Source organism: Alexandromys fortis, unplaced genomic scaffold, assembly GCF_014885135.2.
Source record: "Alexandromys fortis isolate MF-2015 unplaced genomic scaffold, M_Fortis_MF-2015_v1.1 scaffold_260, whole genome shotgun sequence".
Lineage (NCBI taxonomy): Eukaryota > Metazoa > Chordata > Mammalia > Rodentia > Cricetidae > Alexandromys > Alexandromys fortis.
In genome coordinates, this window is record NW_026068136.1 from 608,205 (window position 1) to 621,375 (window position 13,171).

The following is a 13,171-nucleotide window of genomic DNA, read 5'->3' on the forward strand; positions in this document are numbered from 1 at the left end:
TAAAGAGAGAACTGACTACCACAAGTTGCCTCACACACACATAAAATAAGTATTTAATAAAATAAAGGAGGGGTCTGGAGAGATGACTCAGCAGTTAAGAGCACTTGCTGCTCTTCCAGAGGACCTGGGTTCGGTTCCCAGCATCCACATGATGGCGTACAACTCTCCTTAACTGTGGTTCAAAGGATCTAATGCCCTTCACTGGCTTCTGAAGGTACTGTATTCCCATGGTACACAGACAGACAGGCAGGCAAAACTCCCATACATGTAAAATAAAGATAAATAAATCTTTTTAAAAGCATCCTAAGTTTTGTGATTTTTCTTTAGTTATGAAGAATTTTAGCTCCCAGTTTCTTTAAAGGTTCAGTGAGCCGTACTGTGTTTGTAAAGCAGGCCTGCATGAACTCAGAACTTTTAAGCAAAGAAAGGAAAATTGACAAGACAGCTAAGAGTGATTTGTTTCCCCCCTTTTCTGGAAAGCTTAGAATTTATTTTATTTCTCCTGGCTCTGATGTCTGCATACTGCATCTCTGTTCTGATTTAGTCAGTGCTCTCCCAGGCTCCTTTAGGTCCCAGCACCGAATCAGTGTTCTGTCGCGAACCACAGATCTCTGCAATTCATTCTGAAGTCAGTGAAAGTCAGGATTTGGATGAGAGGGCTGACAATGATGCCAAGCCTCAGTAGAGTTTCCAGAGTAAATCAGATGATTTTTACTACATATAGAGTGTTGATATTTCTGTATATAACTGTGTGATTCTGCTTGTCTTCCTCAGAGAAAGCTGTGGCCTATTTTGAAACTACTGACCAGATTTTAGACAATGAAGACGATGTACTCATCCAGAAATCATCTTGCAAAACCTTCTGCCACTATGTGAATGCTATAAATACTGCACCCAGGAGCATCGGGAAGGACGGCAAATTCCAGATCCTAGTTTGCCTTGGAACAAGGTACAGAGTCAGAGTTAGGCTTTTCTTATTTCTGCGTGTGGGTAGCATGAGTCTAGGAAAGTTATACCCTAGGGTTATGCCCATTTTTCTTGGGTTTCTTCTTTCCAACTTTTATTATGAGACCGCTGTTTTCTCAGTAACTTTGTGTTACAATAGCAGCTTATATACCCATTTCTTAAAAAAGATTTCTGTATTTTTATTTTGTGTGTAAATGGTTTCCTTGCCAGGTGTGGTGGCTCACACCTTTAATCCCAGCACTCAGGAAACAAAGGCGGGAAGACCTTTGAGTTCAAGGCCAGCCTTGTCTGCAAATCAAATTCCAGGACAGCCAGAAAGAAATCTTGTCTCTAAAAGCCAAAAATAAATACATGTATGTTCTTTTGCCTGCATGTGTATATGGGCTGAGTGGTTGGTGCCTGTAGAAACCAGAGGAAAGCACTGGAGTCAGTTGTGAGTACCACGTGGGTCCTGGAAGCTAAACCTAGATCCTCTGCAAAAGCAGCAAGTACTACTAAACACTGAGCTATGTCTCCAGCCCCCATCTACCTGTTTTATAAGTGAGAAAATAGGAAATAGATGAGACCCAAATAGATTAGCAAACTATCCCAAATCACATAGTAACCAGTTAGCCATTCCTCATGGCACTGGTCTGTAACACCAGCTCTTCAGGAGGCAACGACAGACAGACCACAAGTTTTAGGCATTGCTTAGGCTACAGAGCAAGTTCTGGAGCAGACTAGGGAATTAGTGAGACGCTGCCTCAAAACACAGAAAAAAGGGCTGGGGGTGGAGCTTAGTGGTAGAACCCTAAGGATATAGGTTCAGTCCCTAGCACTGGGTGGAAAGGGGGTGGGGGTGGGGAAAGAATAAATAGATTCAGGAAAAATTAAAATACTCTTTTTTGTTTTGTTCTTTTGTTTTTGGGTTTTTTGTTTGTTTTTGTTTTCCTTTTTGCTTTTTGTTTTTCAAGACAAGGTTTCTCTGTATGACAGCTCTAGCTGTCCTGGAATTTGCTTTGTAGACCAGGCTGGCCTTGAACTCACACCACCTGCCTCTGCCCCCTGTGCTGGGATTAAAGGTGTGGCCTCCACCCGGCTCTTTTGTTTTGTTTTGTTTATTTTGTTTGTTTTTAAAACAAGATATCTTAACACAGATCTTAGACACAAGGCTTAGGAGAAAGAGACACACCTAAGTAAAGAAGTGGAAGAAACACCTGAGTGTGCAGTCTGGGCTCCTCAAGGGAGAACCGTAGATGTGTAGTAAGGAGCAAGGTGTGCCCAGGATGAGCACGGGCTCCAGGCTTCTCAAGGAAACTCTTCAAGTAACTGTTTTAGCATTTTGGTGGGTCTCAAATTACATCTCAAAAGTGTCTCAGAAACTACTCCCCTGGCCCCGTCTTTCTGTCTTTTGATAAAGTTAAGATTATAGGGTGGCTCTGGAGATGCCTTAGATGGAATTATAGTCTGACAGGGCAAAATCCAGAGCCACTAGTGTGCAATAAGGGGTTTAGAATATGCCTTTTCCCTATAAGTAGGGCTTCTGGCCAGATTCCTGGAATAGTAGAATATTGTAGCTTTACAGCTAGAAAAAAGAGAAAAGCTGTAAGTGGTTCTTAATTGTGCTGGAATTCTTTTTTTTTTTAAATATTTATTTCTTTATTATGTATACAATATTCTGTCTGTGTGTATAGCTGCAGGCCAGAAGAGGGCACCAGACCCCATTACAGATGGTTGTGAGCCACCATGTGGTTGCTGAGAATTGAACTCGGGACCTTTGGAAGAGCAGGCAATGCTCTTAACCTCTGAGCCATCTCTCCAGCCCCTGGAATTCTTTTTTTATTTGTTTTTGGAGACAGGGTTTCTCTGTGTAGTCCTGGCTGTCCTAGAACTTGCTTTGTAGACCAGGCTGGCCTCAAACTCAGAGATCTGCCTGCCTCTGCCCCCGGAGTGCTGGGTTTAATGGCGTGTACCACCACCACATTTGTTTATTTCTCTGTTTGGGGTGTGTGTGTGTCTAGGGGTGTGGGGTTGGGGATATGTCAGGAGTCTATATGGAGGTCAGAGTACAATTTTTGAGAATCCATATGGGAACTAAGTTTCAAGTAATCAGACTTGGCAACAAGCACCTTTACCCACTGAGCCATGGTATTTTATTTATTTGTTTATTTTATTTTTTTGAGGCAGGATTTCTCTGTAGTTTTGGAGCCTATTCTGGAACTTGCTCTTGTAGACCAGGCTGGCCTTGAACTCACAGAGATCCACCTGTCTCTGCCTCCCAAGTGCGCCACCACCACCCGGCTCTGATATTTTATTTTTTAAGCAAACAATCTTGAGATATAAACCATGCCAGAGTGCTTGCCTGAAGTGCACAAGACCCTGGGATTCTACCCCTAGCACCACTAAAAATATTTATAATAATAGTAGTAATATGAAAAGATTAAAAGAAACCAGGTGGTGGTGAACATCTTTAATCCCCGCACTCAGGAGGCAGAGGCAGGGGTATCTCTGTCAATTTAGGGCCAGCCTGGTCTACAGAGTGAGTTCCAAGACAGCCAGGGCTACATAAAGAAATCGGGGGGGGGGGGGGGGGGGNGATTAAAGGAGATAAACTATTTAACTTTGAAGTCATGAATGTCTGCCCTTAACTCATTTATTATTTCTCTCACCACCACTCCAAATCTCTGGGTAAATTTGGTGCTAGAATGAACTAAATAAGGAGAGCTAAGAGAAAGCTTTTCCAGCCAGCACTTATACAGGAGGTTTTGAGAGGGACACTGAGATGGATCCCAGCAAGGGATGCTGAGTTAATTGGCAAAGTTATTAAGTGAACAAAGAAATGAAATAAAAGGAGCCAGGTGGTGGTGGCTCATGCCTTTAATCCCAGCACTCGGGAGGCAGAGGCAGGTGGATTTCTGTGAGTTCAAGACCAGCCTGGTCTACAAGAGCTAGTTCCAGGACAGGCCCCAAAGCTACAGAGAAGCCCTGTCTCAGAAAAACAAAAGCAACAACAAAAATGAAATAAAAGGATGATGATATGACTCCTAAAGTATGGAGATTTTTACTGTAGGTGTCGGGGAGAAAGCAGGCAGAGGGAAGAGTCCAGGCTGAACATGGCCAGCAGACTAAACTGGACCATAGGGAGAGAGCGCAAGAGAGGACCCTGTGATCAAGAGAGGTGGCTGAGTTATAGGAGATCCGGCTGGGGGAAGGGAAGGGCAGGGGGGGAGAAGGGCTGGGAGGAGCCGTGGGCATGGAGTGAGACCTAACATTTACATGGTCAGGCCCTTGTGTGTGCAGACAGCATGGCAGGGTCTCTGAGGAGGGGAATCAGCCCAGGTGATGGAAGTATGTTCTATTCCTACGTCTTTCTGAGAATGGAGAAGTTTTTTCATTACAAGCCTGCAGCTAGGCACCCTGATTCCTAGACAGGCAGGAGGGTGGGGAACAGGGTGTGACCAATACTCCCTTTTATGTAAACTCATTTCCTAAGTGTGCTAACATTAGCACAGAATTTGGCCAGATTGGTCACCATCTAACTCCTTCCCTGCCAATTGAAAATACTAACGTGTGTACATTGATTTTTGTTCTTGCCTGACCTGTGGGTCACAGCTTGTGCTACAAGCCAGGTTCAGCTACTTGGTTAAACCAAGTAAAAGCCAAATTAATAGTGAAATCAGGGTCTGGAAGATGACTCAGCTCTGGAAGTTCAGAACACCCAAGTTCAGTTCCCAGCACCCACATCCAGCAACAAAGAAGCAATAACCCTGATCCAGAGGGTGTGGCCACCGCTTCTGGCCTCCATAGGCTTTGTGTGCACAGGGCACAAACCCACCCAGGCACACAAACATAGTGAAAAGCAGAAAAAGGGTTGTTTATTCAATATAGCCACATTAGGAAGAGAGACAGAAATACATTCTCCTCCTCCATCTTAGGGCTCTGACTTAAGGAAAAGGATTGAATAAGAGATAAGAGATCATAACCACAAAGTAGTCCCACCAAGGTGTGATTCCTCCCATCATTGTCAGGAGCCAAGTCTCTCCTACAAGGTCACCTGACAAGTTGCCTTTTTTTGTTTGTTTGTTTGTTTGTTTGTATTTGTTGTGGGTGAGTTCTTCCTCTGACTGCACCCAAGACTTCAGCCTCCTCCCAGGAGAAGATTCTTTGGGGAACTTTTATTTTATTTTAAGACAGGGTTTCACTATGTAGCTGTGGCTAGCCTGTAACTCATTACATAGACTAGGCTGGCCTCGGACTCAGAGATCTGCCTGCATCTGCTTCCCAAGTGCTTGAACTAAACAGGCATAGTCACCACAGCTGCTCCTAGGAGAACTCTTAATTTATTGTAGTGCTGTTGTTTCAGTTGCCTGATAATTAAAGGGAAAGACAGGAGGGCGCTCAGACGCTGTTTCTGCTTGATCTGCAGGGATCACCTGCTCCCACAGTGGATTCCATTGCTAGCGGAGTGTCCCGCCATCACCCGAATGTATGAGGAGAGCGCACTTCTCCGAGACCACATGACTGTCAACTCCCTTATCCGAATTCTACAGACTATTCAGGACTTCACCATAGTCTTGGAAGGATCTCTAATCAAAGGAGTAGACGTGTAACCTGCTGACAGAAACTCTTCATCCTGCGCTGGCTCCTGAACCCTCCCCAGCTCTGGGACCTCTGGACTGGTCTGGTCACAGTGAGCACTGCCTGGGCGGTGCCGTGCAGTAGAAGCCCAGTTTGAACAATCTCCACTCTGCACACGAGGCAAAGTGCTGTATTGTAGTTCATTTGAACCTGAAATTTAGTATAAAACAGAGTATTTTCATGTGTTAGATGTGTGTAAATATGCTATCTTTAAGAAATTATATTACTCTAATAAGATACTTTTCTTAGATTGAATATTCCTGTGACTTAAAATAAGTAGCTTAAAAATGTCGGGGGTGGGGAGAGCGGTGCTAGTCAGGAAGAAGCCAGTAAATGTGTCCGTAGTGCAACCCTCCAGGTATCACAAAGGAACCCATAATGCATCGTTGTGAAGCAGCCGTCCTTCCTGGAGTTCCGTCCTGTGTGTGGTGAATGTACACAGCTTTACATACTGTACAAGAGTCCTCATCTACCTTTGGGTTATAAACCATTCAATATGTTTGAATTATGAGTCACTTTTAAATACCAGACTCCAGCAGATTAAAGGGTGGCGCGCACCTTTAATCCCAGCACTGGGGAGGCAGAGGCAGGTGGATCTTTCTGAGTTGCAGGCCAGACAGGACTACAAAGTGAGGCTCTGTCTCCGAACACAGGCACACACATACTGCCAGGTCCCAAGGGCTTGGCTCATCGGAAAGAAAACAGGAAAGTCCTGCGAAGTGTGTTTAAGTGTGGGATTATAGCTTCTTTACTTTACTTTGGAAAGATTAGCCTGAAGTAGCTTCGTTCTTGGAATTTTTATTACTGTTATTTGAGAGCACTGTGGAGATAATGAATTTCAGTATTAGCCGTTTAGTCATAGTAACTGCAAAAACCAGTGTGACTCGGTACTTTAACTTGGCCATCTACAGTCTGTAACCAGAGTTAGACTACCAGCCCTGTCTTTGTTAGGTTCCAGCCACCCCGCTCCCCTCAGGAAATGGAGGTCTCTGTGTGATTTGGAATGCTTTTGTGAAAGTATTTGTTGACCATGATAATGCAAATAACAGAAGCAGGGAGAAAGAGTGAACATTTCTGGGTGTTCAGGGAAATGTAAAGCGATTGGCTCAGGGCAGTTCAGGCCCTGCCGCTGAATAAATATGTTAGCAATTACATAAATCTTCATCTTCTGCTAAGTCGGAGACCTCTAATTAGGCGCTGATACCCTGTTAGTAGTAAAACTGCCTCGGCAGAGCTCCGGGTCTATTCCCCTTTGTAGCCGAAGAGCGGGGCTGCAGCCCCTGAGGGTCCTGGGCTCCTGCCAACAGCGCCGTTCCCTTATTTATAGAGGAAGAAGCTAATAGATGAGGGACCTAACTCCCTGTATCAGACACCGCTCAGCCAAGGAGGAGCAGCTCCTGGGAATGGGAAGGGAAGGGAGGGCTTAGGGCTCCAGATGGCCTGGGTGAACCAGAGATTTGTTTACCTAAAATAAGTATTCTAGAGACACGAACCTACTATGGGAAACATCCAGGAGCTATAAATGGTCCATTTCAGGCTTTTATTGTTCCCTTTTCCCATAGGGCCACCGTCCTGAAACAGCACCAGGAAGATTCTAAGCTAGTATGCTACAACTGAGTCATCCAGTACGGCTTCTTGGTTTATACGTGGGAACAGAATCAAAGATTACATTCTTGCCCTTTTCCCCTTGACAACACAGGGATTTTACCACACCAGGCTGCATGAGACCAACCTTCAAAGCATTCTTACCTAGTCGTATTTCTTCTGTTGAATCTTCATTCACCTGTACAGATATGAAGCAATATTCCTGTAGTACTTAATAAGGACCGATACTTAAATGGTTCCGTTGTTGTTTTGTTTTTCGTTTGTAAAGCAGAATATCCCTTTGTAGCCCTGGCTGTCCTTGGAATTCTACTTTAGATCAGGCTGACCTGGAACTCACAGAGATCCAGCTGCCTCTGCCTCCTGAGTGAGGGGATTCAAGCGAGTGCCCTGCCCAACAAACTGTCCTTAATCTCTTAGGCATTGCATCTCTTGCATTCCTGTGCTTAGAACTGTTACTTACAGTAATACCAAAAACAAACAAACAAACAAAAAAATACCTATAAAGTTCTGTTCCCTGTGGTGTCATTTGGGTGGACTAGTGAAGTGACTGGTTAAAACCACTGTACATCCTCCTGAAGGCTGGTCTTCTCCCAGGTGTGGCTCCTGCTCACACAGCTAGGCCTCTTGGGAGCATCCTGACTGACCCGTATGCCCATTTCTCTGAATTTCCCTTTGCCTTATGGAATAAATTCAATGTGTAGAAACACCATAAAGACCTTAGGATGTGATAGATAAGAATGCTCCCACTGAGTTTGGAGTTACCTCTTGCAAATGATGACTTATCATGTGGTTTATAACAAACTGAGTCGATATGGAAAATATTTACATCACAACAGAAGGAGATTTCTCAAAACATAGCCCTCCGTGCCCACGTTTATAAGGACCATACAACAGGCACCCTTCTTGCTGTGTGTTTTTTTAACTAGTACTATACTTTAGAATCACCTCAAAGTAAATGAAAATCAGAACTGCTTATTTTTATTAAGTTTTATTAAGTTTGCTCTGCCTGGAGATGTGGTGCAGTGGTAGAGTGTTTAGGTAGCATGTACAAAACCTGGGGCTCTATCCTCAGCAGGCAAAAATAAAATTGCCAAAATCTTGAGTTCTTCAAAAGTTTACTGTCCAAGTATTTTTCTTCAATCCTAAAGCCTCAGTCTCAAGCACCTTCATGTCACCTCCATGGTGACTGGGTTTGCATATTACATATGAGAAGTTGTCTGTGCTCCAGGAGGAGGGGACCCTCAGCACCTTACCGTGACCGCCCAGGAACAGAGTGGAGCCTCCCAGCATGACCTTGTTTCCCGCTCGGAATGAACACTGATAGAGGAAACCTAAAACTTGCAGGATTCATTTTAAATGTTTATACTTACTGTACCTTTTGTAGCTCTGTGGGGTTTATTTAACATGACTTTTTAAGAAATTATTTTGATGAACTGCTATAACACTGAATAATACCAATTTGCTTCTACTTTTCTGACAGTAAGCACATATAAGTAAATATAAAGAAAAATAGATGGAGATAATCATTCCTGTGTAGCATGTGTTAATATCTCTAAAGTACTTCAGAATATGAGGCAGCAGACAACAGACAAGAGTATCAGATCCCCAGGAAAATGTTTGACGGCATTGAGGACAGAGCTCCTCATAACGTAAATATCTAGGAATGATATCTTTTCAAAAGGTTTTTTTTTTTAAAGGGAATTGTATTTTCTCTGAGGTCTACAGAGGCTAGTTGACCCTTTTCATGGTATTGACAGAGCATTCTGAACTTACATATTTCAGTATTAGCACACCTTGATTGATAGAGTTCATCTGTTTCCAAGCCTCTCTGTCTTTTGTCTCTGGTTGGTTTGATTTATTTTATTATTATTTTTTTAATTAATTAATTTTTTTGTTTGATTTGGTTTGGTGTTTTGTTTGTTTTTCAAGACAGGGTTTCTCTGTGTGACTTTGGAGCCTGTCTTGGAACTCACTAGGTAGACCTGACTGGCCTTGAACTCCACCTGCCTCTGCCTCCTGAGCGCTGGGATCAAAGGTGTTCCCCACCACACTTGGCAAGCATTTGTGTTTTTGGAAATCTTTGTTTCTAATATAACAATTGCATTATCATTTAGCATAACTTGGAGACAGATGTCCCTTATTTCTATTAAAATACATATGCTGGATCAAACCGAATTTGAAGCTTTTTGAAGTCGTGTGCTGTTACAGTATGAGGAAAGGAACCTAAGGGTGGGCTAGAGTGGAGCTCACTGATACGTGTGCTTAGCATACCCAGGCCTGGGCTCAGCACCCCAGCAAAAGAGAACAGGAAATTCAACAGTGATCATACCTCCCCAAATCTGACACCTCTCTCAAGGATAGGGTCAAAACTGACTCGCGAAAGACAAACTGAGGTATTCATATTTATATCAGACTGGAAAGAAATCACCAAGTAAACGTCGCCCCTCTCTGAAAGGGTTCTGTCATATCCTTAGTTATTTAGGAAGGAGCCATGCTTGTTCCAGTTACTTGTGGGTTGGATCTAGTGTATATTTTAAACACATTTTGATGTGGAAAGGAATATTAAGGTCAAATGAGGATATAAAACAGAAAAAAAATGTGCTGCACTTGAACCACACGTAAAGGTACCCTGTGTTTTTGTTTGTTTGTTTTTTAATAGTTCTCCACTTAAATTATATTGCTTCCCTTTGTATTATTAACTCTGTATGTCACAACTGGAATTCTCTCCCCCTCCCCCATCTGAACATAATAGAAAGTCTGAAGAGTATTGTGATATTAAGCACTTTAACATATCGAACAAACTGACATGGATTTTTCAGGTTTTGGATTTAAATATGACTTTTCATGCTTTGTTCTTTACAAATAAAACTGTGGGGTTGATACTTGGTTGTTTTGTTTCATTGTTGGAGGATTTACTAAGTTTCACAAGATAAGACCCTTGAAAATGCAGAGATAAAACTCAAATCATTACTACATAGAAAAGGAAGACAGGAGAAACCTGAACATATGATTGTCCCGTGTGGTGGTTTGAATAGGTATGGCTCCCACAAACTCGTGTTCGAATGTTTGGCCTAGAGGGAGCGGCACTGTTAGGAGGTGTGGTCTTACTGGAGGAAGTGTGTCACTGTGGGGGCAGGCTTTGGGGTCTCCTGTATTCAAGCTGCACCCAGCGTAGGACACACCGTTCACTTCTGTTGCCTGTGGATCAAGATGTCGAACTCTGAACTGGTGTGGGAGGTCCTTCTGTCTATGTGTTGCTTTTATTGGTTAATGAATAAAGAACTGCTTTGAGCCTTTGGCAGGGAAGAATAGAACTAGGCGGGGAAAGCTAAATTGTATGCTGGGAGAAAGGAGGGCAGAGTCAGAGACGCCATAGAGCCTCCGCCAGAAACAGATGTGCTGAAACTTTAGCTGGTAAGCCACAGCCACGTTGGCAATACACAGATTATTTAGAAATGGGTTAAATTAAGATGTGAGAGTTACAGGTAAGAAACTAGAGCAAATGGGCCAAGCAGTGATTTAATTAATACAGTTTCTGTGTGATTATTTCGGGTCTAAGCTACCCAGGCAGCCAGGAACCAACAAGTGGCCCTTCTTCCAACATTGAACTGCCTCTCCAGCACCATCTCTGCTTGTATACAACCATGACAGTAATGGACTAAACCTCTGAAACTGTAAGCCAGAGTCAATTAAATGTTTTCCTTTACACACATTCCCATGGTCAGCCAGGCATGGTGCATGTCTTTAATCCCAGGACCTGGGAGGCAAGAGATCTTTGAGTTCAAGGCCAGCCTGGTTCCAGGACAGTCTGGCAGTTACACAGAGAAACTTTGTCTCCTCCCTGAAGACTAGCTTTCATGGAACCAGAGGGCATCATGCAAGCTTCCAAAGGAGAGAAGCAAACAACACACCTACCCAGCTATGCCACCTATGAGCCACATCAATGACCAGCATGGCATGATACCCCAAGGGTGCAGTAGTGGCGTATATACTCTGGCAGTAACCAACAGCTCTCTAATTGGACTTAAGACTCACACTACACAAGAGGGAAAACATGCCTGGTACTGGAAACCTACATCTGGTGAAGTCTTGAGACTTGGAGGAGAATCCACAAGCACTAAACCAGCATAATCCCTAACTACAATCTAAACATTAGTCCTTACACCCACAGGTAAGTTTAGTCTTCACCCCTCATCAAGGAAATTTCTCTTTGCAACAGGGACTATTACAGAAAACCACAACCAATCAAAATGTAGAGTTGTACAGCCTGGTCCCCCGTTGAGAAAAACTATACAGCCCTGAAAGTGTGTGTGTGTGTGTGTAAACTAATGTTTATACAGACTGAGAAGGTTGTATTTATGACTGTTGTATTTAGAAACACATGTCTATACATATATGAGTGTAATCAAAATTAAAGAAGAAAGAAACCGTGAATTTGACAAGAGCAAAGAAGGACATATGGGATGCTTGGATGCAAGCAAGAGAAGGAGTAAACGATGTGGTTATAGTATAGTCAGAGAAGAGCATAGAAGCAGTGGAAGAAGCCGTGCGCGCGAGCACAGTCCCTCGCTAGAGGAGCACTCAGACGTGGGCGTAACATTCCCTGCCCTTCACTTACCTGCTGCCGTCTTAGAAACCCTGTGTGGAGGATGACTGACTTACAAATGTCACAGATCCTTTAGTCTCCAATATAGTCCTCCTTGCTTTGTTTTGTTTTCTGAAGATTTCTTTATTATGTGTACCCTCTTCTGCCTGCATTATAGATGGTTGCAAGCCAGCATGTGGTTGCTGGGAATTGAACTCAGGACCTCTGGAAGAACAGTTAGTGTTCTTAACTGCTGAGCCATCTCTCTAGCCCCCATCTTCATCTTTGAGCAAGGTATGTGTGCGTGTGTGTGTGTGTGTGTGTGTGTGTGTGTGTGTGTGTGTATGCTTGCTTCAGGTCTGGTTTGGTTTTCATTTTCAATCTTATTTTTCAGATTTATTTATTCTATGTATATGAGTGTTTTGCTTGTGTTTGGTCCCAAAGAAACCTGGACAAATGTCTAACAGAGGTGCCTATTAACATTTCAAGTGGTGGCCCACACCTATAATCTCAGCACTTGGGAGGTAGAGGGCAGCAGATCTCAGTGAGTTTCAGGCCAGCCTGGTCAGCAGAATGAGTTCCAGGATAGCCCAGGACTGTTACACAGAGAAACCCTGTCTTATCTCGAAAAACCAGAAAAAAGAAAAAAGCATATCAAAGTGAATGATGGCTGCCAGGCTCTCCCAGCATAGCAAGTACATGCTACAGAGTCCTGGGTCCTCTAATCTGTCTCCTACATAACCCAGCCATTTTGACCATGTGCTCTCTGTAATGGTCTGTCCTATTCCTTTAAGAGACAAGCCCTGCCCACTCCCTCCCCCATCTGCTGAGGCAAGCAGATCTTCCTTTGTTTCTTTTCTTTTATATTTATTTATTATGTATACAATATTCTGTCTGTGTGTATGCCTGAAGGCCAGAAGAGGGCACCAGACCTCATTACAGATGGTTGTGAGCCACCATGTGGTTGCTGGGAATTGAACTCAGGACCTTTGGAAGAGCAGGCAATACTCTTAACCTCTGAGCCATCTCTCCAGCTCCTCCTTTCTGTTTCTTTCCAGAAGGGTAGCTGCTGCCATGGCTCCTCTCCTCTCCCCCACCAATTCTCTCTCTCTCTCTCTCTCTCTCTCTCTCTCTCTCTCTCTCTCTCTCTCTCTCTCTTTCTCTGTGTCTCTGTGTCCCACCTGTGGAGCAGCTCCTAGCCTGGGACCCGCTGGCCCTCCTTGTCCATGGGCCACTCAGGAACCACAGCATTTTACCACTGCAGCTCCTCGTGGCCCGTTGCCTGCTGCAGCCGCTGGGGGAATGGCACTGTTTTACTTTGACCATGACACTCTTTTGGTTCTTCTCTTTCTCCTGGTCCCCTCTCTTCTTTTCCTCTCTTGCTCTCCCCCACTCTCT

General features: G+C 43.8%; 1 protein-coding gene across 3 annotated transcripts in view; it reads left to right on the plus strand.

Moving 5' to 3' along the window:
- Dennd5b (DENN domain containing 5B) overlaps positions 1–10,070 on the plus strand; it is a 114,621-nt gene extending 104,551 nt beyond the window's left edge. For all 3 annotated transcript variants that reach the window (XM_050126479.1, XM_050126480.1, XM_050126481.1), the window contains 2 exons: positions 775–949; positions 5,372–10,070. In XM_050126479.1, coding sequence (XP_049982436.1) covers positions 775–949; positions 5,372–5,555 — 359 coding nt within the window. In that variant the 3' untranslated portion in view covers positions 5,556–10,070. The remainder of the gene's footprint in view (positions 1–774; positions 950–5,371) is intronic.
- The last annotated feature ends 3,101 nt before the right edge of the window (positions 10,071–13,171 follow it).